The sequence below is a fragment of the Engystomops pustulosus genome, chromosome 8 (assembly GCF_040894005.1).
Source record: "Engystomops pustulosus chromosome 8, aEngPut4.maternal, whole genome shotgun sequence".
NCBI classification, from domain to species: Eukaryota; Metazoa; Chordata; class Amphibia; order Anura; family Leptodactylidae; genus Engystomops; species Engystomops pustulosus.
In genome coordinates, this window is record NC_092418.1 from 76,062,854 (window position 1) to 76,085,671 (window position 22,818).

Sequence of the window (22,818 nt, forward strand, 5' to 3'; positions counted from 1 at the left end):
GATCCCATGGTGCGTTGTCCGACGAGGATTCGGGTCTGCTGCAATTCGCTAAGATCATGCGCCCGAGTTCCTGCAGGTGTCGCAGCTGCGCCGAGGTCCGCCGGAGTTCACCTTCTTCTTCCTGGTGCTTGTGAGTGCTTGATCTTGCGACACAATTCGTTTTTTAAATTCTGCGGTTTTTCCGAATCCGTCGGTTTGACCCACGGCCACGCCCCCCGATTTCTGTTGCGTGCTAGCTGACGCAGATGCGGCAAAATCCGATCGCATGTGCCAAAAACCAGGGGCAATTCGTCGCAAATCGGGAATATTCAGGAAACTCAACAAAAGTGCGGCCTTCGGACCCTTAGTAAATGAGCCCCACTGTGTATATGTTACCAAATTTACACTCTCACGCTGAGGGTGTAGATGGACTAAAAATATATTGGGGGAGATTTATCAGAAGTGTCCATGGAATCCAATCAGAGTGCAGCTTTCATTTAAAAAACAGCTGTGAAAAACTGAAAGCTGAGCTCTGATTAGTTGGCAACTAGAATGATTCTCCCCCCGGACACTTCTGATAAATCTCCCCATTGAGTTGATCGGCTGCTCCGATGCTGCATACATGGTGTATTAGAAATCTTCTACCAATTCTACTGTCCACCTGGTCTATGAAGGTTCCCACCATTTATCTCGCTCACCTCGGTCACACAGCTTTGCACATTATTTCCTTGGCTGCCGCTGCCAGCAGATGTCTCTGCCATATCTCCTATATGTCTTCATTGTATTCCCGCGCCCAGTTCCATATTCAGTCCTGGATGAGAGTGAATGTTCTTGTCAGGAAGCTGTTAATGCAGATTGTCTTATGTAACATGAGACTCCGGCATTCATACGAGTAGATGAGAGGAAGCCTGATGTTACTCTATGGGGTTCTATACTAATCATATTCATTGCTAGTGGCATGTAGACATGTTTATTAGATGAGGGGTAAGAAGAAATTAGAAGGAGGAAGAATAGATGATATATCATATTTATTGGTGGTGTTATATTGTTTATTGGTGCAACAAGTGCTAATGTGAACTATAGAGACAGACTTCTGGACATGCAAATATTATACATCTGCTATATATGTGAGATGTTATTGAAAATTAATACTACCATGGAAATCTACCATCAAAATCAAGAATGATAAACCAGCGACACTTACTCATAGATCCAGGCACTGTGACAGCGGTAATCTTATATTTGTTATCCAAGCCCCCCTTTCTTTTAAAGCAACTTTTAAAATTATGCTAATTAGCCAGAAGGCCTGTGGGGGGTGGTATTAGAGACCATCCATGCTGCAGATTCAGAGGCTTTTATACTGTGCAGGTGCACTTCCCCCTTCCATGTGTTCTGAAACTTCCTCTTCTGCAATTAGATTACATCAGGCAAAGGGAAGGGGGAAGTGCTAAAGGACAGTGTGGTTGGCTATATACTGGGGGCAGGAGGCAGGGGATATACTGGGGGCAGGAGGCAGGGGATATACTGGGGGCAGGGGATTGACTATATACTGGGGGTCATGAGGTGGCTGACTATATACTAGGGGGCAGGAGGTAGGCTGTACACTGGGGACAGATGGCTGGCTATATACTGGGGGGGGGCTGGCAGGCTATATACTGGGGTGGCATGGGCTGGGTGGCTATATAGTGCGGGGCATGGACTGGCTGGTTATATACTGGGTGGTATGGGTTGGCATGCTATATACTGGAGGGCATGAAATGGCTTGGTATATACTAAGGGTCGGGGGCTGACTGGCTATATACTGGAGGGGCTGGGTGGCTATATACTGGGGAGTCAGGGGGCTGGCAGGCTATATGCTGCGGTAGGGGGCTGGCTATATACTCGGGGCATGGGCTGACTGGTTATATACTGGGGGCTGGCTGGCTATATACTGGGGGACATGGGCTGGATGGCTATAAACTAGAGGATGGCTGGCTATATATTGGGTTGTAGGGGGCTGGCTGGCTATATACTGGGGGAGGCAACTGGCTGTATACTGGTGGGCATGGGCTGGCTATATACTGGGGGTCAGGGGGCTGACAGGCAATATTCTGGGGGGCAGGGGACTGGCTGGCTGGGGGGTATGAGCTGACTGGCTATATACTGGGGGTCAGGGGGCTGACAGCCAATATTCTGGGGGGCAGGGGGCTGGCTGGCTATATACTGGGTGGAGGCTGTGGCCAATGCATTCCCCTACCTAGGCTTATACTCGAGTATAAAATCAGGTGCATTGGCTTATACTTTAAAGTTTATACTGTAAAGTTTATATGTAAATAGTAAAAAAGTAAATAGTAAAAATAGTAAAAAAGTAGTAAAAAAATAGTAAAAAAGTTTATACTGTAAAGTATATATGTAAATAGTATTCCTAATGAAGCCCTATATGCTATCACAGGCCCTCTTATAACCACCAATAGTGAGAAGAAATGACTAAAAGTCATGACATTGAAAACATCTGCAGTTTGGTGTCTATTTCTTTAGAAAAGACTTTACTAGTTTGGCTTTTATCCCAGAACATATCACAAGGCTTCTTAAAAGTCAGGTATTGATTGGAAGTTGCTTTATTTAAAGCAGCACTGGAAGCAGTTTTCCTTTTTCCCATTTTAGAAAATCTATTTGCATATTCCTTACTTTTATATGTATCAGCGTATGATGAAATCCCAGTCTCTCTGGTTTAGGCCTCGTCGGGCCCACTCCATCACTGACCTTGCCCCCTTCACGCCCCCCCCCCCCCCCCCATGTTACTTTGGCGTGGAGCTGTCGTAAAAGGTATGATAATCACAATGCCCGATGGTTTGAGAGTTATTGGGGTATTTATTAATTTGGGTGTCAGTGCTATATTTTTCAGTGGGATGTAAGTTTGTGGCACAAGGGATTCAGCGCACGGACTAAAAGGTTTAGGACCAGCTTTAAGCTGCTCGAATTTTGTGCCACAAAACGAATCAGAAAAATAGAAGCACCAAAAAAACTGTTAGATTCACAAGGAGCGCCACAGTTTGTGCCCAAAAAAGCACAATAGCCACAGAAAGGGAAAAACAAAAAAACATCACCAGTTTTCCGTTTATAATGCGATAATAAATGACCCCCATTGTGATTATTTCAGGGCTTCTATGAATAAACTATGTGATTGCTGTATATATGACCCCTCTCTATCACAAGGGTCCTGTGACACTGGAGGATTGGAGTCATGGGCATAACCCTTGTGCTCTGTTCATTTTTATGGAATAGTCAAGAATAGTCAAGCAGCCCCAGGAAGATGAATGGCGCACAATGTACATCCATATCCATCCCATCTCTTCATCCGGGAAGATCCAACAGATTATGAAAACCTTCCGCAGGCATCTGGGCACATTTGGCAACCTCTGAGGGAACATTTGAAGGGAAATTAAGTAGAGTATGCTGAATAATCTTAATATGCTTGTGTTGTTCTGTAGAGCATTCGTCAGATATGGAATTTAACTCTTGAAATGTCCTTTTCTGTAGTCTTAGAAGAACGTCATGAGTAAATTCAGCCTATATGTGTATTTATATATGCTATTTGTTACTTTCAGTGCATTCTTAAGACCAAAGCTTGGCAAGCAGTATGAAGCCTCCTGTGTGGTACGTATCATAAATCTATGCTTTCTTGAAAATAGCAATAATTTGGGAGTTTTGGTTAGTATAGCAAGTAACAGCTGCTAATGAAGCTAATAAATCAGGAGTAACTCGGCTAGCTGTAGCTAGGTATAAGCCACCAGGTTAAAAGTAGTAATACAGCTCCATCCAGTAGTGGATTATAATGTAGGCCAGTGGTGGCGAACCTATGGCCCTGGTGCGAGAGGTGGCACTCGGAGCCCTCTCTGTGGGCACCCAGGCCATCACCCCAGAATGAAGTTCACCGGACAGGACTCAGAGAATCTTCCTACAGAATCTTCCTACAATGATAGGCGAATTTTCCCTCCTCCTTTCAACTGCGTTGGTGTCTTTAGGAGGCTGAGCAATTTAAAGTTGTCAAAGAACAAGGAGAATAAATTACTTCTTAAATTGCTTTACTGGCACTTTGCAATAAATAAGTGGCTTTTGGTTGAAGTTTGGGCACTGAGGCTCTAAAAGGTTCGCCATCCCTGATGTAGGCGGTTTGGGTAGTAGCCTAGGGCCCAAGCCTTCAAGGGGGCCTTCACCCATGAAATCCATGTAATATGTTCCTGGTCTCTATACAAAAGAGCCAGTTCAGAACTTTTTAAGGTCCACCAAAGATCCTGGAACCGCAGATTGAAACCAGGAAGAAGCGACACATCCTCCACTCCCCAAAAAACTTTATTTTAGTACCATATGTAGGAAGTGAATCCCAGACTTGTAGGGGGTATAATAGTCATATAGTCATACAGCCCAAGTCAGTCTTATACACATGTGTGAGGCTTAGTGCGGTGCTGTTTTGGGAAGTTTTTTGACTATTGTAAAACTTTATTAAGCCCATGAGTTACATTGTGATATCTGCAGCTGGACCTTACATCTGCCATGTGCCATATATGATACTGAAGTTTCTGTGGCCCAGGATTTGGGCACAATCTCTACTTCTTCACACTTTTTTGAGGCTTCTCCGTATACAGTATGGAATATTAGCTGTCCACCGGCACAATTTTCTTCTGTAGTTCCAACTGATCTCAGCAGAAGGTGCTTACAATAATTACATCTCTTTCAGGGTCACTACACAAATTGAATATATTGTATTTCACCTGCTGGATCTTCTCTCACATATAAGGAGGAGCCAGCAGCTATTTGTTGTATCTTGCTGCTGTTACTGTATTAAACTATCTATATAGAAATCTCAGTTTCTCTACGCTTTACCATACACATGCTCTTTGGATTAAACTTTATATTATATTTTGGAATACAGGCGGTCCCCTACTTAAAGACACCCAACTTACAGACAACCCATAGTTACAGACAGACCCTTCTGACCTCTGGTGAAGCTCTTTGGATGTTACTGTAGTCCCAGATTGCAATAATCAGCGGTAAAGTGTCTGTAATGAAGCTTTATTGATAATCCTTGGTCCCATTACAGCAAAAAAATGTTTAAACTCCAACTGTTTTTTTGTCTGGATCTACAATTAAAAAATATACTGTTTCGACTTACATACAAATTCAACTTAAGAACAAACCCTATCTTGTATGTAACCCGGGGACTGCCTGTATATTATATAAGTGATTCCTTTAATGTCTTGATCTGGACCTTATTTAGAAGTCAGTGTCACAATTTGTATTCTACATCACATGGTGTCCTCCAGAAATTTATATTCCATAAGAAATTGTGGAGTAATGATTACTTAATCATTGTCTCGATATACATGAATTTTAAGATCTAAAACCATTTTTTTTATTATTTCTAACCTCTTATTTCTTACATAAGTCATTTGAAAGAGTTCTGGTTGAGAACAAGCTCCATGGCCTCTCTCCTGCCCTCTCTGAAGCCATCCAGAGCATCTCTAGATGGGAATTAGTCCAGGCTGCACTACCCCATGTCTTGCATTGCACAGCCACACTGCTCTCCAACAGGAACAAGCTTGGTAGGTAGTCAGGATGGTCTTCAGCTAGAAGCTTGTTTATATGTAGAGTGACAGAAGTGTTTGAGTAAATCTGTTCTGCTGCTTTTGTTTGCACAGGCCATCAGGATAAGCTTGGTGTTGCAGAAACCAAGCTTCTTCATACTCTTCACTGGATGCTTCTGGAAGCTCCTCAGGATTGCACTAATGATAGGTTTGGCAGTGACAGAAGCTCCAGTTGGGGGGGAAGTAGTGGTGCTTTCATCCATCAGGAAAATCAAGGATCGCCTGGACTATCCAGACATAGCAACACTAATGAAGAAGATGAGAACAATAGAAGGAAATTCCTACAGAATTCCATGGCCACAGTGGAGCTCTTTGTTTTCTTATTCGCTCCTCTCGTTCACCGGATTAAAGTAAGGATCTTCATGAAGAAGCTGGATATCATGTGGTGAACATCATCCCATTTTAAATATGCTATATTTAATATGTTATTGTCCTCCTAGGAATCAGACTTGACATTTCGCCTTGCTAGTGGACTAGTAATTTGGCAGCCAATGTGGGAACATAGACATCCTGAAGTATCTGCTTTTACAGCACTGGTGAAACCCATTCGGAACATCATCACAGGTAGCAGCTTTGTGTTTCTATGTAGCAGAATAAGTGGTTTACTTGAATGGAATAAAACTGTATCATGTGCAACATCCCCCATCCGGGCCTAGCCTTTTCTTGTGGCTTGGAGGCCGCCGGGGCTCAGAATACTGGAATGTCTGGCTAGTATGGCCTAGGCACGCTGCGGTCACAGTGCTTGGTATGGAGACCGGAGGGCTCACCTACAGCGTGGCAGGTATCCAGAAGGTGGTGTGTGCAAGAAATATGGAGGGAGAGGCTGATGTACTGGTTTCTCCCTGGGGCAACCCCTGAGGTGTCTGTAGGATGAATCCCTGGGTGATGGATGGGGGAGCCCGTTGTGGTAAGCAGCCTGGATCCAGGGATTTGACGGAGGCAACGATGAGCAAATCAACTTATAGTTCTTTATTCAACAGCAGGCAACGGCCAAACTATAACAGCAGTAGATTCAGCAAGCTGGTGAGCTGGTGGGAGATAGCTGGATTCTCAGCCTGGAAGTAACTGCAGACTGGGCTGGTAGAGATGGAGCTGATGGGGACCTCAGTTCTGGGGTTTAAGTCTCCTGACTTGCCCTAAGGTATCAGGCAGCAGCCTGTGGTCCCTCTTCTGCTTCCTGGTAGTGAGTATGGAGGGGAGCTCTGCAGGGAGCTGAACACTGGACCTGCTTCTCTATCTACTGAAAGGATTCCAAGACCATGTGCTCCCGCCTACCAGGGGTTTATATACTCCCTTGGTCAGGTGGTAGCACTCTCCAATCAGCTTCCAGCTTGCGTTACAAGAACATCATTGGACAATAAGATTATGTATTGTTAACTCTTGCCTTACCAGGCAGTGGCTGCAGCTGCAAATACTAAGTTTACCTAGCAGTAGCTTATGGATGAGTTGCGCACGCTCACCAGATACACCCTGACAAGGAGAGGGCGCTATTTGCAACAACCACCTTACCTATGCATTGGCAGGGGTGTTGCACATGGCTTCACCTACACGATTGAGAAGAAATTGTGGTAGTAAGTTTATGGTAATCTGGCAAACGTGCATTTTACAAACACAACCATTCTGTAATATAGATGCAAATTTGACAGCAAATCACATAAGCAACTTGTATGGTGTCATAATACAACCTGTAACTGATGGCCTGACTAGGAAATTGAATTTATTAAGAGTAGAAGGGTTCAGATGAGGTTTATTACATAATTTGCAGCATTTTTGTGAGTAATTTTGTAAGTGCTGAATTAAGTTTATTTCTTCAATTTATTTTAAAATTAAACACCAATGGGTTTTTCTTTTTACATAACCTCCATTATCTTGCTGTTGTATAATAAACTTTTCAAAAACTATAAACGTATTTGTATTTCAGCAAAAAGAAGCTCTCCATGTAACAGTCAGAACAAAGTGTTGGATTCCCCCAAGCCAGGCACAGGCCTCACAGAGGTAGTGTATATGCTATTTTGTCACAGTATTGTATTTTTAAGCCAAAAGCTGGGATCGAAATCTAAAGAGAAAAAAAACCTAAAATAGAAAGATTTGCTCATCCTCTGTTGTATGTTTTGTATTATTATTTAGTGGTTAGCTGCCTGTTTGCCGATATGAAATATTCATGAACATTATAGAGACATTAATATCTTGTTAAATACAATGAAGTTACTAGATTACAACATGCTAGTTCACAGTGATAGTGATGAGGGCTTGTTCTACGGGTGTTGTTATACTTAGAGAATCATGAGACCTCATCATCATATATAGACATCTCATCCAGAGAGCACAGATCCACTACTTCTAACACCAGCACTTCTAAGCATAGCACAGTTAGTGAATTTGCTGCTCTCCCTGCTTGCCAAAAGATGGTGCAGAATGACATGGGAGGATTTGTCTGTCTTGGACGCAGTGGAGCAGATTTACTAATCTTTGCATCTACAATAGCTATAACTTGAACTAAGTAGTCTAATCGGAAATGCTACCTGCAAATAAAAAAATTATTTCTGACTGAATATGTCTTCAGTTTTGTAGACAGAACCAAAATCCAGATTTTTGTCTTTAATATGACACCAACAGAATGTTTCTAGATACTATAAAACGGCAGCATTTAAACTTTACTCATCCCAGGCAAAATATGACTCTTTATACTCATTTTCACACAACTTTGGAGGAGATTTTTTTTTTATAGGTAAATAGACAAAATTTTAAATAAAAAAAAAGGAAAAATTAGAAAGGACAGAGATGAAGCATCTAGCAGGGGTATAGCTTAGTGGATGGGAGCACCAACAAGCCAGAATTATGTCTTAAAGGTAGATTAGGGGAGTAAACAGCTGTAATACATAGGCAAATTTTGGGGCTCAAAAGCGAGAATGGTTTTGTATTTGTCTGAGGAAACTCTGTTTATTATATTTATATAAGGCTGCATTTACACGAACCTATGCCCGCACAGCTACGGCCGAAAGGGCATACGCCCGGTGCCATGGAGAGGAGCAGTGGCGTTACAAGACCCCAGTGGGCCTCGGTGCGATCCTAGAAACGGGACCCCCAAATACCTAAACCCTTCTTCGGGATACAAATACCATAAGTACTTTGCAGAGACATAAGCACACATACACTAGATATGCATAACACACATATGTAAACACTGCACCATATAAACTCTAAACACACTATATACACACTACACGGACTAGGAATTTAAAGTGGCCCTGGGAAAAAAAGTGGCACCATTCTGTGGGCAGGGTCAAAACAAGTAGGTGTGACCTTGTGATGTGGGTGTAGTTACTAAACTCCAAACAAAGTGTTTATAGATGGCTTTTTTTTTACATATATACAAAAAAAGTACTACAATGCCTTCTCCGCTAAACAAGAATATAACAACTATAATACTGCCCCCTATGTACAAGAATATAACTACTATAATACTGCCCCCAATGTACAAGAATATAACTACTATAATACTGCCCCCAATGTACAAGAATATAACTACTATAATACTGCCCCCAATGTACAAGAATATAACTACTATAATATTACCCCCTGTGTACAAGAATATAACTACTATAATACAGCCCCCTATGTACAAGAATAAAACTACTATAATACTGCCCCCAAGGTGGGGAATATAAATACTATGCCATATAAAACCGCCAGCCACTCCCCCCACCCCCATTATACAGCCAGCCCCCCCTGTATATAGCCAGCAAGCCCCCACTGTGTATAGCCAGACAGCCTCCTCCCAGTATATTGCCAGCCCCCCTGTATACAGCCACCCCCCTGTATATAGCCAGCCAGACCCCCAGTATACTGCCAGCCCCAAAGTATACAGCCAGCCAGTGCCCAGGTGGCCCTCCCCAGTATATAGCCAGCCAGCCCCTCCCCAATATATAGCCAGCCAGACCCTCCCCAGTATATAACCAGCCCCCCCAATATACAGCCAGCCTGCCCCCCAAAGTATACAGCCAGCCAGCCTGCCCCCCAGTATACAGCCAGCTAGCTTGCCCCCCAAGTATACAGCCAGCCCCCCTCAATGTACAGCCAGCCAGACCCCTCAGTATACAGCCAGCCTGCCCCCCCCAGTATACAACTAGCCAGCCCGCCTCAGTATACACCCAGCCTGCCCCCTCCTTCCTGTATACAGCCAGCAGCCCCTGCCCAGCATATTAAAATAAGAAACGATGTACTCACCTAACCGACGCTCCCCCTGCAGATTCACTAAAGCAGTACGGCTGGCAGTGACAGCTCACAAACTGTAGCCGCCCACCATCTATCACCGGCCCGCAACACCCACTGCCGGCCGGCCCGCCCCATCCACCGCCTATCGCCTTTCTCTTCCAGGGGCGCGGTCGCACCCCCCTGCGTCTGCATTCGTTACTCCCCTGGAGAGGAGGATTGATGACCCCACTCCATAGAAATGCGTACAGGCTGTAACAAGGGAAAGATAGGACATGTATCGCTCCGTGCAGCCATTGCCGTCTATGGGGCGTGTATGTACGACCGCAAGCTTTCATACGGTAGTGTGAATGCAGCCTAAGACTTTTTTCAAACCTTAATAGATTTCTCATAATGTAGATTTTTTCATTGATATTGGCTTATATAAAATTAATACTTAGGGATAATTTATATTAGAATTTTATCTATTTTTCTCTTATTTATGCAACTTTTTATGGCACATTTGATATATTTGCGCCTAAATGTGCGACTTTTCCACTCGCCTAGCAAAGTGATATATCTTTAAAATGTAAACATACGAAAAGGTCAGAATTTTGGCGCCAATCCTCAATCCCAATGACCCCTTTATTGTTGCATATGTAACTATGATATGTAATGGAAAATCTCATTTCTTTTTATACACAAGGGTTTTGAAGTGGTCTCTGAAGTTGGTCAGCCAGAAGACTTAGTACCTCCTGTCCTAAGACCTACTATATCCGGTTGCCAGAGGGCAAACTCATTTGATGGCTGTACTACATCTCAAACGTCACAGGATAGAGGACCACCATTTCCAAGGTAATTATACTTTTTATTGTGGTCCCCATTCGTTTATTTGGACTTGCTCAAAAATGTACAAAAAATTTTAACTATTTAATTTTTTCCTTTATTTTTTAGACCATCTTTAGTGATTCCACCATGCCAAAAATCTCGATATGCCACATACTTTGATGTGGCGGTATTAAGGTGCTTGCTGCAGCCCCACTGGTCAGAGGAAGGAACTCAGTGGTCACTTATGTACTATCTTTACCGACTTAGGCATATGTTGGAAGAAAAACCAGAAAAATCTCCTGAACCTGAGGAACTCCCTCTTCCACGACCTCGGAGTAGCTCCATGGTGGCAGCAGCACCTTCTCTTGTGAATACTCATAAAACCCAGGTGAGGGATCATATCATGTGTATTTAAAGAAGATATTCACACATTTTTAATCCAGTGAATGTTTTCCAAATACTCCTTTTATTAATGTATACAATAATAAAACCAGAGTTCAGTTTTTGAATTTATGCATTGTAGTTAAAGGAGAGGAGTCCTTACATCATACAGAAAATATGATGCAAAGACTCACTATCTACTGGCTGAACTGTTACAGTACTGGTGCTGCAGGTCGGCCAGAATTCTCGTAGTATTTGGCATAAATCAAATAATTGCGGAAAGACTGGCAGGGAAGGTATAGAGAGGATATTTAATTATTATAATATTTATTTTCTTATAATATTTTTTTAGATTACTAATTGCTCATTTCCAAATGTCAGAAATTCTGAATACCCCTTTAAGTTGTTTAAATTGATATTATGCAATATTTTCTGAGATTTTCAAACAGACAGCTTTTATCTTGAAGGACATGACCAAATGCAATGAAGAAGACAGAGCACTGGGCTCAGAACCATATGCCAAAGTATCACTGACCAATCTCCGAAGGTCTGCAATACCTGATCTCTCCTCAGATATTGGAATCAACATTTTTAAGAGGGTAAGATACATCATCTCAATATTTCAAAAAAGGGCAATGCGTTCAATTAGCTCTCAATTTTAAAATAAAAAAATCTTTGCAAAAATATGCTGATCTTTATATGAAACATGTTTTATTTGTGCCTCTGCAGTTGAGGACGAGAAGAGATGATAGAGAGCGTAAGGGATCAATACCATATCACCATCAAGGGAAGAAGCGGCAACGTAGGATAGGGATGCCCTTTCTCCTGCATGAGGACCACTTGGATGTATCCCCAACCCGCAGTACGTTTTCCTTTGGGAGTTTTTCTGGTATTGGAGAGGACAGGCGCACTATTGAGAAAGGGGGCTGGCAAACCACAATTTTAGGTGAGTTTGGTAGCTGTAGGCTCTGTATCGTAAGGTATAATTTGGCAGCCTTGTGAAAGATGTGTTTTAAAACTGCTTGCACATTTTCACACAGTTTACAAGAATGTAGCAAGAAAGAGATTTATAACTACTGTACTATAGAAAAAGATTCCTTGTATACTAGTAGAATATTGATAAAGTGTACTTAGCCTTTTAACAAGCTTTGCATAAATCAAAAATATTGTGTGTATGTAAATGCACACCTCCATATTTTGTTGAGCCACATATTTGCTGATTCTTAGCAGGGATAGGAATCAGCCATCTTCTTGTACATAGCAAAAGAAGAAATATGTTGCCAGCTCACCCAGTCCTATATCAATCCTCTAAAACAAATGCAAACAGGAAGCATCCGGACTCAGGACGATGCAATTCAGCAAGTAGAGATTCTCAAGCCGTGAGCCCTCCCTTCTCGGTGAGCAAACATTGTGGTCACCGGACCGTTCCGTGCAGCTATTGCCTATGCCCTATGGCTATGGGAGAGGTATGTACAGCCCCAAACTTGCGGCCGTACATAAGTCCCCCCCCCCCCATGTTCATGTGAATGTGAGAGAGAATAGCTAATGTGAAAGTTACACCACAAACCATTAAGTAGGAAACTCAAGGATGGCTTGTAATCTAGATGACATACATCTATAATAGTGGCAATAGCAATCTGACACTGCACTTTTAGCACCATTGTACATTTATGTTGCCATAATATTTTGTGTTGCTACAGGTAAATTTACAAGGCGTGGAAGCTCTGATACGGCTACCGAGATGGAGAGCTTGAGTGCAAGGCATTCTCATTCCCATCATACTTTGCTAAGTGATCTTCCTGATCACTCCAACAGCCATGGAGAGAACACATCTAAGGATGGTATGCTATATGTATATATACTTATGATAATTAGGTAATGCAAGGTGTTAATTGGAATAGATAACAAACGAAACCACAATTTTTCCAGTGAGGTCCCAAATTTCTACCATCACGGTGGCAACATTCAACACTACTCTTGCATCGTTCAACGTTGGCTATGCTGACTTTTTTGCCGATCACATGAAAAAGCTCTGCAATCAAGTGCCCATTCCGGAAATGCCGCACGAACCTCTTGCCTGTGCCAATCTACCACGTAGCCTAACAGATTCATGCATTAACTACAGCAGCCTGGAGGACACAGACCATATAGACGGCACCAACAACTTTGTCCACAAGAATGGGATGTTGGATCTGGCGGTAAGAGAATAAACTTCTTTACACACAGAATGAAAATGTGTGTCTAAGTAAAATATAGGATGTTGAGTAATGCTTGGTTGGTTTCTAGATTCCTCAATATTTAGAATAATACTTGATGCATTTTTTTTTCTAGGTGGTTCTTAAGGCTGTATACCTTGTCCTAAACCACGATATCAGTTCCCGGATCTGTGATGTGGCCCTCAATATTGTAGATTGTCTGCTCCAGCTGGGAGTTGTGCCATGTGTTGAAAAGAAGAGGAAAAAGAGTGAGAACAAGGAGAATGAACCCACCATTATATCAGGACCGGGTTCAGTTAGTGGGGAAAAGAGGCAAAGTGAAGGGAACTTCCAGATGAAAGGTCCTTCCCGAGGATCAAGCTGTGGTTTTGGAGGTCCCTCAAGTAGTGGAACAGGAGGAGGAGGAGGTGGTGGAGGAGATGACGGAAGTGGTGATGGTCAATACAAGAATGGAAAAAATGGTGAAAAGGTTAATATTACCAAAAGCAAAATATAAAACAATGAACATTAAAGCATTTATTTTACATGATATCACAGATATAGATATTATTATTATTACATTGTGTTATCCAATAAACCCTACAGTGATTTTAAAAAAATGTATCTCTTTTAGGATGAAAATGTCCCAGTAACCACTCACAAGCTTGCATTGACCATGCTTATTAAACTGGTGAAATCATTAGGTTGTGCATATGGCTGTGGCGAGGGTCATCGAGGATTGTCTGGGGATCGTCTAAGGAATCAGGTTTGTAACAAAATCTGTGTCAACCTGTAATGCGTTTACACCACAACTACTATAATACTAACTGCATGTTTTAACCAACTCAACGCCAAACATTGGATACAGTCCAGTCAATTTACCTGTCAATCATAGCTTCTATTCTGCAATAACCAAGTTACTGGTTACATGCAGTGCATAGCCTGTGCTGTGTGAGCACTAAGGGTTGATAGCTTCACTGCACAAAACTTATAGGGCGGAGAACAAGGTGCGGGAAAGGCTGCAGCATAAGGTGAAGACAAAGAAAGTTCTGTAGCATCACAGACTGGGAACAGAGGAGATCTTTTACCTCACTATTCTGTGTAGGACACATCTGTATCCACAGTCCTGAACCCACTTAGCGCTGCTACATACACAGAGAGCTCTGTTACATGACCTCATCCTCTGTGAGCAGGAAGCAGCAGCCCCTCCCCTCTTGTAAGACCATAGGTTTGTTTAGCATAGAGATTTACAGGGCTTGTGAGGAAGGAGCTACTTCAGCACTGAGATAATCTGAGGGGTATAGCAAAGAAACTGCTGGATATAGATAAAAAAGATAATATGCAAAGTTGTTCTACGTCCAATTATCTGTTGATTTGTGGGAAAAAAACATTACAGTTGTTCTTTAATGGATAAGGTAGAGTCAAAGATGGTTCCAAGGCAGGAGACTTTAGGGACTGGGGAGAGTGTGGAGCCATGACTTGTGAGGATTAGCTCTGGGAGGGTTGTGTAAGGAGGAGGAAAGATTATGACTTCACTTTTGTTCATGTTAAGTTTTAGAAAACAGGAAGAGAAGAACGAGAATATGGATGATAGACACTGATTAAGTAAGCTAGATCTAGGTGTCATCTGCATAGGAGTGGTATTGAACACCTCCTATGCCAGAGGTGTAGATGAAGAAAAATAATGGTCCCAGGGCAAAACCTTGAGGGAGTGAGTGGTAGACACTGAAAATCTGTTTGGAGAACTATGAGGAAATCCAGGAGAGTGAAAGGTCAATAATGTCAAGAGAACATAGTGCCTGTAGCAGGAGAGAATGGTGTCTGTAGCAGGAGAGAAAGTGTCAAAGGCATAGGATAGATCAAGAAGGAGGAGTCCAAAATAATGGTGTTTTGCCTTGGCTGTCTTATTACATAAGATGTAATGCTGGATCATAGTCCAATATAAGAGTCCTGGTTGTGGAAGATGCTACATTTAAGTCTCTAATGCTGAGCTGACAAAGAGTCAGATGGGGGGATTAATCAAGGCTTTTATTAGTGTACAAACCTTGATAAACTCCCAAATCCTGGCGCAGGACCAGGAAATACAACTTTGGAAACGTAACTGTAAAGATACTTGACTTTTAGCCTTTGAGCCTTTGACAGCAATGATAGCTATATCATGCTTCTGGCTTCTTCCTATCCTGAGATATAGCCTTGTATATCTATCAGCTCTGTCTGTAAAACAATCACAGCTTCTCCTGAAGTGGGTGGGACTTCCCGGCCTCTGCATACAAGTAGAAGCTGTAGGCGCATATTAGGGCCAGCCTGTGTATAGAAACAAAAGCTATAAACACATCACAGCCAGCCTCCGAATACAAACAGAATCTGTAGGCGCACGTCACTGCCGGCCTCTGTATACGTACTGAGAATGGAAGAAGAGGTAAATATAAGTTCTTTATTTTTAAAGCCCTCCTAGTCATATATAAAATAATTCATATTCCCAGATAACCCCTTTAATGGAGCAGCCATAAATCTTGAGATCTACATTGCACATAAGATTGCCAGGAGTTCTCTGTGTCCCCAAGTACTGGATTAAGGGGCTCCTTAACCTGCTCCGTATTGTGGTTGGTATTTTTGACTTACAAATGTGGCAACCCAAACCCCACAAATCATTACAACCCCGTCACACTGTTTTTCTGATCTTACTTTGAGGCAAGTTCTGTGACAAAGTCTTCAGATGTGTTCACTTTAAATTAAATGAGTTTTTCCCCTGCACACCTTTATGTGGAGGCCCTGCACCTTCCCTGCTCCAATCAGATAGATCTGACATATGCTTCAGTGCCATCTAGTGGTCATATAGCTAAACATGTCCCTTGTTTTTATTTGGCAGGCACAAAGCTGTCTCACCAAGCTTTATAAACTGGATAAAGTTCAGTTCCGTCAGACAATGAAAGATTATGTGAATAAAGATTCTCTAAATAACGTGGTTGACTTTCTTCATGCACTTCTGGGATTCTGCATGGAGCCTGTAACCGACAGTAAGAGTAAATTGAGATTATTATTCTATAATTACACCATTTCCATTGTATTTCCATTGAACAATGTATTTTGGTTATAAAGTGTTATTGGCGTTTAATGAAATGTTATTATGATGTGTTATGACATGAGTGCTGGTTACAGTGTCTGGTCTTTGTGTATCTACAGACAGGGCTGGCTTTGGAAACAATTTTGCAACAATGGACAATAAGTCTACAGCTCAAAGTGTAGAAGGCATCATTGTAAGCTCCATGTTCAAGTCTCTGATAACTCGCTGTGCTTCAACAACACATGAGCTGCACAGTCCTGAGAACCTGGTAAGATGATGAGTTCCTTCTGATATCAGTATTTTTGGATATTATTGGCACAATACTGTTTACTCGTTTCTGCATACTTTGGGGCTGAGGTACATGTTCTTGTACATGCAACCCTTGGGGGTATTTTTATCAGAAATGTTTCTTAAGTAAATGAAACATGTCAGTAGAAATTGGCTTATATACCACTACAAGTCTTCCAGATCATGTTTCTTTTATGGCCTGGTGTGGTGGTATTGTCCAGAAAATTAGATTTGACGTGTGATGTAAATTGGTTGTATAAAGTCAAGGAGGCAGAGAGTTTAGCACTGAAGTAAAGCTCTCCCCACATCAACACGTTGCCTCTGCTGTGATTGAGATCGTGACCAGAGAACAGACTAATAGAGAGAAGGTAAGTCATGTCAATTACATCACAGGGAATAATCTGAGCTTTAGCACTAGACTCGCCACCTCCGTGACTTTATACAACCAATTTAGATCTCATTTCAAAGTTGCTGCCACAATGTTGGCCTATGAAATAAACATGATCTGGAAGGTGTTACTTTGCTTGAAAACTTACTAGTAGTAATTTATTAGGTCAGTTTCTGCTGACAGGTTCCCTTTAAATATTTAGCAAATGCTATGAACAAATGCATAAAGATTATTTTCTATTTTTTTTTGTTAAAGGGCTTGTACCAAGTTTGCATGTTATCCTCTGTCTACAAAATACGGGATAACAAGCTGATCGGGGAAGGTCCCACTAATGGGATACCCACAATCACAAGAACAGATCCCTAGGAATACAGGGAATGGAAGTTCTGTTACCATTAATTGATGGAGTGACACGTCTAGCATGTGTCCTGCCACTCCATTGAATTGTATGCGAGTGTTGGAATTTGCCAGACACAGCTCTTGACAATTTCTGACACTCCCATAGTATTGAAAGAAGCAACAGAGTCTATGGTCAACTTGCCCTTACACATTAGTGGTAATAGGACTTCCCCTCTACCGATTTCTGATGGTCTATTCTTGTGATCATGGGTGTCCCCCACTAATCAGACTTCAGGATCCGACACAGTATAGATCTTCATTGTGCCAAACTGTTTCACAAAAGTTCCCTTTGTTGTTTGTGCCTTTTTTGTTTGCCTTTTGAGTTAAAAACATGTTTTTCTGAAAGAACTCTATGAATGCTACAAATTTCTATGAAAAAAATCATATGATGATCCCATGCAATGCAGAGTGTAAGCATCAGGATCCTCACAATAGTATGATAGAAATTCTTCCACAAAACACAGCTTGTACCAGGGCTGTATGCAGCAGGTCTTCAGCAGTGATCTTGTGGGTCCTCAGCCTTAGGCTTTGTGCTCTGAGTATTATGTTTCATTATTTTAGTAGGTGACACTGTCATGTCATATGTCTCTTCTCTACAGGGATTATACTGTGATATTCGACAACTAGTACAGTTTATCAAAGAAGCTCATGGCAATGTATTTCGACGTGTAGCTCTCAGTGCCTTGCTGGACAGCGCAGAGAAACTCACTCCAGGGAGAAAATCTGTTGATTCTCAGGAGCCAAGATCATCAGCTATTAAAAGGTTTGAGTGTGATAGAGCTGGCTTGAAGCTCCCTGCTCACTTGCTGAAGCTTTTGCTTGCTTGATGCTTTAGAGCTTGGTCCGCTTTTTTGATAATATTTTTTGCTGCATTTTTCTGCTAAAATAAGAGTTTGTATTCTTTTTATTTATTTGCACCTTCTAAGTATATGAATGTAGGAAAATAACAGAAAATATAATAACATATGTTGTCCATAATAACACTGAAATTTACCTATAACACCATGTGAATTAATATGAGCACACATTACACAGCACACAGAACATTACAGGGATTTATATCCGGCAGAACAATTTGCAGCCAGATATATGTCCCCATAGATGGCTATGGCGCCCGGTCGCATTACGGTGAGCACACACATGTGCCACTGTACCGTCACCGGGAAAAAGATAGAGCATGCTCTATCTTTTCCTGTAAGTACGGTGGGTTGCCAGGTATCCCTATGAAGAGGGAAGGGGTAAGCAGCCCTCATCCTTCCACCTTTCCAGCTCAATGGGTCCCCACCCGGGCGTAGCACACGTTCATGTGGATGTAGCATTACACTCAATCTTTTCCCTTAAAACTACATTTAGTCTACAAAGCTCCTTCTGCTCTAAACCATAATGCCAGTGGATAGGACTGGACTGCATTTACAATGTCAATGTTTCCTTTTAAATTAGACTTCTACTTGTTATAAACATTTGGTATTTATTGTAGTCAATATAGTAGTTTACCCAATCTATATAAAACATATTAATAGGGCAAAAGAATTGGGGTATAAATCTCAAATGTGATGCCACACGTCGCGTTTTTGGACCGTTTTAAAGCATGCGTTTTCAGTCTATTTTTAAAACAAATGCATTTTTTAATGCTTACCATGCACTTGGCTGCTTTGAACCTGTTTACATTCATTTCTAAAAATGTAAGCAGCTGTAAAACAGATTTAAACCAGCCAAACGCATGGTAAACATTGAAAAACATTTTTTAAATGCATGCGTTTTTAAACGGACTGTAAACACATGCTTTAAAACGGTCCTCAAACATGACGCTTGGCGCTGAATATCATCAGCCATCATTATTAGCTGATACAGCTGATTTTGGTGATAGGGAACAGAGTTGGAACGCTACAAGGGCACTCAAAACCCATCTTGAGTTTTGGTTTTTGTTGCAGCGCCACTTTTAATATTAGCTGATGTTGCAGCTCACTCATGTGTTTCTCACCACACAGGATGTATTCATGTTGCTATTACGCTTGATGCTGTTGTCTCCTCCTCCCCTCTACAAGGGGGTTTTGAAAAGTACCAGGGGCAGAATTAAAAACAGGAATTAGGGGGTTGTTAAATATTTATTTTTTGGCAGAAAAAAGTGACAGAAAAATTGCAAAGGGCCTTTTTCCACCACTCAGAATGGTGGCTTAAACATAGAATCACTGCTAATGCAACACAGTGGGGGTCATTTACTAAGGGCCCGATTCGCGTTTTCCCGACGTGTTACCCGAATATTTCCGATTTGCGCCTTTTTCCCCTCAATTGTCCCGGGATTTTGGCGCACGCGATCGGATTGTGGCGCATCGGCGCTGGCATGCACGCGACGGAAATGGGGGGGCGTGGCCGAACGAAAACCCGATGGATTCGGAAAAACCGCCGCATTTAAAACAAAAAATGTGTCGCGGAGCTTGCACTTACCTTCACTCAGCCTGGCTCGGTGTATTCCAGTGCGTTCCAGGGAACTTCAGCGCAGCAGCGCCACCTGGTGGACGTCGGAGGAACTGCCTTAATAAATCCCGTCCGGACCCGAATCCAGCGCAGAGAACGCGCCGCTGGATCGCGAATGGACCGGGTAAGTAAATCTGCCCCAGTGTGTAGCCATATTCATTACTTGCAGTTTTTTAATTAATTGCAAAAAAATGGCAATGTCACACCACTACTCTCCATGGTGTGTGTGCTGCTGCTGTTAAGGGAGGATTTATGATTTATTTATCCGCTTTTAGTGTGTGTTGGTCGCGTGTTTCATATTAGTTAAAGCATGTGTGCACATTGTAAGGAATGACTCAGACAACTGCTGATTAAAGTCTCACTCATGCTACTTGGGCCAGGTAATTCAGCAAGTTTATTTGGTTTCACAAGTCTATATAGAAAAATAGGAAAAAAAGTAAAAGAGGAGGAGTGTACAAAGCATAACATATCAGGCTTCCCAGATCATGTAGTCTCTTGAGAGTTTTCTGCTGTCGCACGCTCCCGTCACCATAGGGAATTCCTGGAATTCCTCAGCCTTGAAGTTTTAGGTGCGGTCCACGATGCCGGTGCCATCTTAAAATGTATTCTCTGTTACATTGCTTTTAGGAAAATAAGACATGTAGGTTGTTATAATTGCTTATACATTAGGGGTCTGGTATAGCAGTGTTGTAGCAACATCTGCCTCTCTGTACTGAGTTTTGTATCTCTCACTCTCTTTATATACAGGCAGTCCTTGGGTTACGTACAAGATAGGTTCTGTAGGTTTGTTCTTAAGTTGAATTTGTATGTAAGTCGGAACTGTATACTTAATAATTGTAACCCCAGCCAAATTTTTTTTGGCCTCTGTGACAATTGGATTTTAAAAATGTTGGATTGTCATCAGAACCAGGATTATCAATAAAGCTTTATTGCAGACGCCTTTAATAACTGTTACAGCTGATCATTGTAGCCTAAGGCTGAAGTACAGTAAATTAACAATTACCAGAGGTCCGTTTGTAACTACGGGTCGTCTGTAAGTGGGGTGTTCTTAAGTAGGGGACTGCTTGAATATGCTTTTGTGTGTGTAAAGCTATCAGAAGGTTGTCATTTTACTGTAGCTGCATGCTCTATGGCAGCTGTACACATAGTTCACTCTCCGCCTGACATAACTCATCTATGCTTTTCAGTGCTTTTAGGTAGGAACTAAATAATATTTAACATTCTGATTTTAATAATTTTGTAGTTATTATAAATAAAAGTGTACCTATAAAATTCCCCCCACTACCCTGCAAGCCTGTCAGCAAAATACATCAGCCTGTAAAGTGTATGTTCCTGGCAAAGCTATATGCATGGATCTTTTACATCAGGATATTATGGGACAATTTGTAGTACAGTCATCCCCATGTTCTTAGAATAATGAAAGGACACATCATTTTATGTTTGGTACCACATGATCATATGAGAATCGAGACCAGCTTTCACGGTGACCTTTGAATTTCAAAGTGGTCATGCCCCTCAAATGGTATCCACAAAATTTTGTCTTCAAAGTAACTTGATTTCTTACCCCCTGTTATAGCTCTCCTCTTATTATTTTTAAACACCAACATGGCTCCCTTTTCCATCCTACCCCTTCAATGCCAGCTCTCACTGCACTTGCTGCCAATCCATAGGCCAAATGTCAGGTCAAAGGGGGGAAAGGGAGAATAAGCGCTTATTGGATGTTATCCATGGCTAGTTTTAATGTTATGGTTTTGCTATTTTGCAGCATAAATGGCCATTTTAAGAAAAAAATGAACAAAAATCGATAGAGCCATTGTTATATATCTTATCAGTGGCCTTATTTTTCAACATAAAACAACAGCTGATCGGTACAGATGTCTGCCTTCTAAATGCCATCTGAAAAGTCCAGATTACTTGAAGTCCTGCTTGGGACGGGGCTTTTCCACAGATGAAGCTCTCTCCGCATAATTTTTTAGGAAACTACACATGCAGTTGTATTTCCAGGTAGAGATGCAGGTTTTGTGAATTTTCACCACAGATTTATTCCAAATCCTTTCTAATAAACTTCATACTTTGTGTATGTAAGTAGAAAAGGATATTGGGTGTCATTAGTCATCCATTATTTGCCAACTTCACTTACACGGGAAAATGCAGCAACATGGTGGATAGGATTCACCCTATCTTTTCCCCGTGCACGAATTGGTAGAGTGCTGGGCGAGTGCGGCACCTTATCACTCCATGCAGCCACTGCCGACTATGGGGGACGTATGTACCTGACTGCACCTTAAATCTTGACATGTATGATATCCACCTCTGATATTATGTGACTACAGCTATGAGACCCCGCACCTCTGATATTATGTGACTACAGCTATGAGACCCCGCACCTCTGATAATATGTGACTGTAGCTGTGAGACCCCGCACTTCTCATATGTGACTACAGCTATGAGACCCTGCACCTCTGATAATATGTGACTGTAGCTATGAGACCCTGCACCTCTGATAATATGTGACTACAGCTATGAGACCCCGCACCTCTGATAATATGTGACTGTAGCTATGAGACCCTGCACCTCTGATAATATGTGACTACAGCTATGAGACCCTGCACCTCTGATAATATGCAACTGTAGCTATGAGACCCTGCACTTCTCATATATGACTACAGCTATGAGACCCTGCACCTCTGATAATATGTGACTACAGCTATGAGACCCCACACTTCTCATATGTCACTACAGCTATGAGACCCTGCACCTCTGATAATATGTGACTACAGCTATGAGACCCCGCACCTCTGATATGTGACTACAGCTATGAGACCCTGCACCTCTGATAATATGTGACTGTAGCTATGAGACCCCGCACTTCTCATATGTGACTACAGCTATGAGACCCTGCACCTCTGATAATATGTGACTGTAGCTATGAGACCCTGCACCTCTGATAATATGTGACTACAGCTATGAGACCCTGCACCTCTGATAATATGTGACTACAGCTAT

The 22,818-nt window shown here is 42.0% G+C and overlaps 1 protein-coding gene across 30 annotated transcripts in view; it reads left to right on the plus strand.

Annotated features, from left to right (window-relative positions):
* Positions 1–22,818, plus strand: part of UNC80 (unc-80 homolog, NALCN channel complex subunit) — a 116,012-nt gene that overhangs the window by 1,690 nt on the left and 91,504 nt on the right. For 22 of the 30 annotated variants that reach the window (XM_072121306.1, XM_072121311.1, XM_072121315.1 and 19 more), the window contains exons 2-17: positions 3,567–3,615; positions 5,405–5,561; positions 5,658–5,953; positions 6,044–6,167; positions 7,525–7,598; positions 10,501–10,649; positions 10,749–11,010; positions 11,471–11,602; positions 11,733–11,949; positions 12,704–12,844; positions 12,933–13,201; positions 13,335–13,688; positions 13,833–13,964; positions 16,068–16,221; positions 16,382–16,530; positions 17,937–18,100. In XM_072121306.1, coding sequence (XP_071977407.1) covers positions 3,567–3,615; positions 5,405–5,561; positions 5,658–5,953; positions 6,044–6,167; positions 7,525–7,598; positions 10,501–10,649; positions 10,749–11,010; positions 11,471–11,602; positions 11,733–11,949; positions 12,704–12,844; positions 12,933–13,201; positions 13,335–13,688; positions 13,833–13,964; positions 16,068–16,221; positions 16,382–16,530; positions 17,937–18,100 — 2,823 coding nt within the window. The remainder of the gene's footprint in view (positions 1–3,566; positions 3,616–5,404; positions 5,562–5,657; positions 5,954–6,043; positions 6,168–7,524; positions 7,599–10,500; positions 10,650–10,748; positions 11,011–11,470; positions 11,603–11,732; positions 11,950–12,703; positions 12,845–12,932; positions 13,202–13,334; positions 13,689–13,832; positions 13,965–16,067; positions 16,222–16,381; positions 16,531–17,936; positions 18,101–22,818) is intronic. The other 8 variants (XM_072121308.1, XM_072121322.1, XM_072121335.1 and 5 more) reach the window with 2 other exon arrangements.